At 33.5% G+C, this 5,418-nt stretch overlaps 1 protein-coding gene across 1 annotated transcript in view; it reads right to left on the bottom strand.

Moving 5' to 3' along the window:
- The window catches only part of LOC102480764 (olfactory receptor 4C16-like), a 5,125-nt gene extending 4,221 nt beyond the window's left edge, over positions 1-904 (bottom strand). Inside the window, exons 1-2 of the mRNA XM_006157888.1 lie at positions 790-904; positions 2-711 (exon numbers count right to left, since the gene is read on the bottom strand). Coding sequence (XP_006157950.1) covers positions 2-711; positions 790-904 — 825 coding nt within the window. The remainder of the gene's footprint in view (position 1; positions 712-789) is intronic.
- Between the last annotated feature and the right edge of the window lie 4,514 nt (positions 905-5,418).

The raw sequence follows: 5,418 nt of genomic DNA, 5'->3' as shown, positions 1-5,418 counted from the left end.
CGATTGTATAAAACACAGCTATTATCTTGTCCATAGGGAAAGTGGTTACAGGACGTGTATATATAAATATGCAAGGTCCAAAGAACAAGATGACCACGATGATGTGAGAGATGCAGGTAGAGAGGGCTTTTCTCCTCCCTTCAGCACTGTGGTTTCTCAGAGAATACAAGATGATAACATAGGAGGACATTAGTATGACAAAACTTGCTGTACAAATGGCCCCGCTATTAGAAACCAGGAGTAAATTTATTACGTAAGTGTCTGCACAGGCAAGTTTCAACAAGGGCAGCAAGTCACAGAAATAATGATCAATTACATTGGGACCACAGAACGGCAAACTCAAAGTAAGGAAAATCTGAGTTAAAGAATGCACACAGGACCCCACCCAGGCCACGACCACCAGCCCACTGCAGACCCGGTGACTCATGATGGCCGTGTAGTGCAGTGGCTTACAGATGGCCACATAGCGGTCAACAGCCATGAGAATAAGAATGAAGATCTCCAGGCAGCCAAAGAAATGTAATGTAAATACTTGGATTATGCACTCAGTGAATGAAATAGTTGCTTTCTTCAAAAGGGAATCCACAATCATTCTAGGGGCTATGGAAGTAGAGAAGCAGGTATCAGAGAAGGATAAGTAGAAAAGGAAGAAGTACATGGGACTCCCAAGTGCACGGCTGGTCTTGATGGTGGTGACAATAAGCAAGTTACCTACCAATGTCCCCAAATAGAAAAGGAAAAAAATTGCAAACACTACTTTCTTCCTAAAAGGATCAATAAGCAAGTTACCTACCAATGTCCCCAAATAGAAAAGGAAAAAAATTGCAAACACTACTTTCTTCCTAAAAGGATCCTGTGTCAACCCAAGCAGAATGAACTCGGTCACATTATTATTCAGGTACATGATTTCACGAATGAAGAAAAGTTGTGAGTGTGAAATGATTCATCTGCAAAAGAAATAATAATAATTTATGATATGTATGTGATGTTATGGAATATACTAAACAAAATTAAATAATCCTCATCAGAATTATTCAACTCTTGTACTCAATTTAAATGATCTCTTCATAGGTCTATTAGTCTCCGACAAGCTTATGAACATAATTCTCTCCCACAGCATTGTTTAAATGAAAGTTATTGTTAACTTTGGATTGAATTTGATTAGTTTTGTCAATTTAATGGGTAAGAAATTAAAAGGTATAGGTTTATTGAATATTAACTTTATTTTTTTTCTATATTCAGTAAATATCAGTGCGTATGTATCTTATGGTGCAGCATTCAACATTTAGGACATATCTGACTGCCATTGGCATTTATGATATAAATTTTAGGTCACATATGACTACTGCTCCATACAGAATGTCTTATTTATGTATATTTATGCACACTATATATCTGTCATATACATGTTTACAAATATGTCGTTTGTAACATACATAATTTATTTCACTTCTCTGCGCATGGTCTCCCAGATAATTCAGCTTGATGGAGGAAAATAAACATATCCTTTAAATAATGTGCTATCTCATTGACGTACACCTATTCTATTTGGTACTTGACATATATGCTGAACAGAAATGAATGTTCTTTGATAATTAGTAATATATCTCATACCACTATTTCTGAGTTTTTTCTGCTTATTTATTAACAGTATCCTAACAAGCCTCATAGTCCTTAAGGTTACATTTAAATTAAATGGAGATGAGATATTATTACTCAATCATTCATGTTTGCATGATTCATGTTTTTATCCTAAGTATTTTTTAACTGGGTGGTTTTAAGGTAATTCATTATATGGTTGTTTTAAACACAGATTATGATCATAATCTCAGTAGAATTGTTATCATCCAGGCATTTAGAAACCATACATTCTTGAAATAGAACAGAAATTCATAAGAAAAAGGAAAAATAGTTTTAGAGAAATGCAATGATAGATATTTGGTAACTGACTTCTTTATTTCTTTATTTATTTATTTATTTATATTTTTAGAGGTTTTTGCCATAGGGTGTGTGCGCTCGCCAGAAAGCGCGAGACAGAGAGATATCCCCCCCCAGGGGGGACGGCCACACCGCAATCTCTTCTCTTCCATTTTCCTCTCGGGATCTTAGGCATGCACACACACCGGGTCCGGGACTTGAACCACGGCTGACTAAGTGGGAGTCCAGTGACATAACCATTATGCCAACTGCTGGTCTCTTCATTTATTTTTCATCCTGGAAAATCAATCATTATTCAGTTTTGAAATGTCACTATTTTAGATGAAGATTTTATTTTTACAGTGAAAACAAGTATTTTCACAGGACTGCCCCTTCCAAAGCAAAAGCTCTTCTCTAGATCTTTTTTTGTGGAGGTAATTTTGAATATGACACATACACATATACACATACACACACACATATACATATGCATGTGAAGATATAAACTGAAGTGCAATTTATTCAAATATAATGTGGAAGACATAAGGAAATTGAGTTGGTATCATAATCATTGTAATAATCTTTTTGTTTATTCATAGTTCAAAATACGATAGGCTTGGAGGCATGATAAACATGTAATCCTTTTCCTAACATTAGTTAGTATTTTGGCACTTCTTTGATTGTATAGTTTTATTCTATACATTTGGTATCCCAGTAGGATATTCCTTTCTAAAACAACCTTCTTTACTTTCTACAGTTGAATGTATACTTTTAAGATAAGTATAGAATGTCTCAATGCCTTAAATAACAGTTTAGTGTTTTTAAAGTGAACATCTACTCATACTCTACTTTTAAATTTTAATAATAGTTAGCTGATTATTTTAGTGCTACTCTGATTGGAAAACCACATTCATATCATTCTTTAATTTATGGGAGCTATTTATCTATTGTGTATGTTTTTCATTTAAAAGTATGTTTCATTTAAAAGTCAAAAACTGATGAGATGATGAAGACATTAATTATCCTGATTTATAATTACAAATTGTATGATTGTACTAAAAAATCACATTGTACTTAACAAATATATGTAATTACTGTATATCAATTAAAAAATCTGAAATTTAAAAAGCAAAAAAAAAAAAAAAAACTACTGAGAGCCTTTATAAAACTTGGTGAGTCACTCCATATGGCAGAGAAGAACAGTGCACTGTATACAGACCACCCTGCCATGAAACACTGAACCTCTGATACCCACAAAATAACTATGTTTATTTTTAATTAGATAATGATTTTTTATTTAATTTTATTTTATATTACTTTATTTCTTTTATATTGTTGTTAATTTCTTTCTTTCAATCACTACACATCACTTAGCTTGTAAAGTGAATACACTTCTCACCATAAATATCTTAAGAACTTGTTGTTGTTGCTGTTGTTTCTAACATTAATCCTTATACGATATAAAGAGAAGTTTGACATTTTCATTGCCTTCTGCTACATCATGCATGCCTATCTGTATGATCATATGTTCATTTATTTTCTTCCAAACAGTTCATGCCTATCATCATGTTTTTAAAATAATTTAGACAGAAAAATGGATTATAATGGTCTGGAAATGCAACAGCATCAATAGCATAGCATGTCTTCTAATAATTACTGTACTTACTTCAACACTTCAAGCAATCCTGGACAAGTTTAGAATGGCTACATTCACTAGATCACTAGTGAATAGACAATATGTTGGGGTCAGTGATAATGGAGAAGAGCTGAAAGAGAAGCGATGAAGAAAAGGTGGAGAATGGATGAGAGTGTAATGCAGTGTTAGGTGACTCCTATGCTTCCAAGTTGTATTGCAGAGTCCATAGTGAAAAGCATTGCTTTCTTCAAGGATTCTGTTAAACTACCCAACCCTTCCTAAACCAGTTACACTAGACTTTTGTATTTATAAAAATTCCCATTCTCATACATCACATTGCAGAATTTGTCATTATCTGGAGAAAGAAAAACAGGTTGTCCCATGCTGCTTTACCCCACTCCCCCCAAAAAACTTCTCTTTAAACAATGATGGGATCAGCACAATTTCAGCACTTCACTGTAACTGAATCTGATGATTCCTGCTATTTTTGTCAAGAATGCCTGCAAAACAAATTGACTAGAGGACCAAAAAGTTGTCATAAAATTCAATACTCATTACATATGCTTCCTATATTTGGTTGCCCCTAATATTACAAAATTATTTTATAATTATGTGTCAATTATAAATTATATCTTATAAAATATTAAAAATAATTTACTGTATAGTCTTTTTTTAATCCCAAAGGATGTGTATGCATATCAATGGCAAGAGAGAAAACGCTCCTCAATGGATCCTGGTCATGCTGCAATCCTTTTTCCTCTGTTTCTCTATCCTTTCAGGCTTTGGGCATGTGGGCAATTGGAGGGTTTGTAACCATTGTGAGCCATCTGAGTTCCAACTTGCTTGGTTCAGTGCTTAATCACTGCTCTTAGGGGCTGCCCAGACAAATTTTATTCTTATACTATTTAAGAAACCAGTAAAAGTAATTTTATGCTGTGATACACAGTCTTATATTCAAAGCTGACACTTAGGGATTGAAAATCTGGCATTCTCCAAAGTGATGTCAGGGTCACTATTATGTATTAATCTTATTTCTAATAAGAACTTACCATTTTCAGATAGAAAAAGAAAAGAAAAAAGAAAAGAAATAAGGAAACTGTGAATATTTTCACACTTCTACACTCTTCCAGATGAGAAAACTCTAAGAAATTTGTCATATGGAATTCATTCTTCTCTTCTCCTTCTTCATCACAGAAATGATGACTTTTTACATAGGTATTCTTAAAATACATGTTCTGTTCAAAAGATTCTTTTATTCTGAAGCTTATATTTCAATCAATTTATTTCCTATATTAACAATAAACCCTTAAAACTATGAGCTAGTCACGCAATTCTGCTTCTTCCTCAGAATGGGTATGAACATTGCAGTTAAAAAAAATGGAAATATATCTAAAAATTATATTGGACTAATCTTCAATGAGGCTCTTTGAGCTAAATAGATAAAAAATAATCAATCACTTACCTATTAAAAGACTCTCTAAGTTAGTGTCAATTCTGTCCATCCCTTTTTGAAAGCAGCCTTCCCATAGAAAACTGGTGAATTTTTTATTTCTGCATTCCAGAGGGAATGTTTTAACATAAGATATTAGCCTCCAGAGTATATTCTTCAATGTTCCCCTTCCTTTTTTTAAACCTTATTTATTTATTTTAACCAGAGAGAGACAGGGAGGGAAAGTAAGAAAGCAAGGCACCTGGTCCAGGACTTGAACTGTAGTTGGCCATGTGGGAGTCCAGCACCTTTAATTAGCACACCACTTGCCAACCCTAAAATTTCCCTTCGTTTCCTCATGAGAAAATCTTAGATGCTGTAGTAAATTTAACTTTTAGTTTGACTATCAAGCCTGTGAAAATAGCAAGTTAATCCT

This window comes from Tupaia chinensis, unplaced genomic scaffold (genome assembly GCF_000334495.1).
Source record: "Tupaia chinensis unplaced genomic scaffold, TupChi_1.0 Scaffold000564_1, whole genome shotgun sequence".
Taxonomy (NCBI): Eukaryota; Metazoa; Chordata; class Mammalia; order Scandentia; family Tupaiidae; genus Tupaia; species Tupaia belangeri.
Note: the sequence above shows the minus strand (reverse complement) of the source record. Positions and strands in the feature narration are given on the sequence as shown.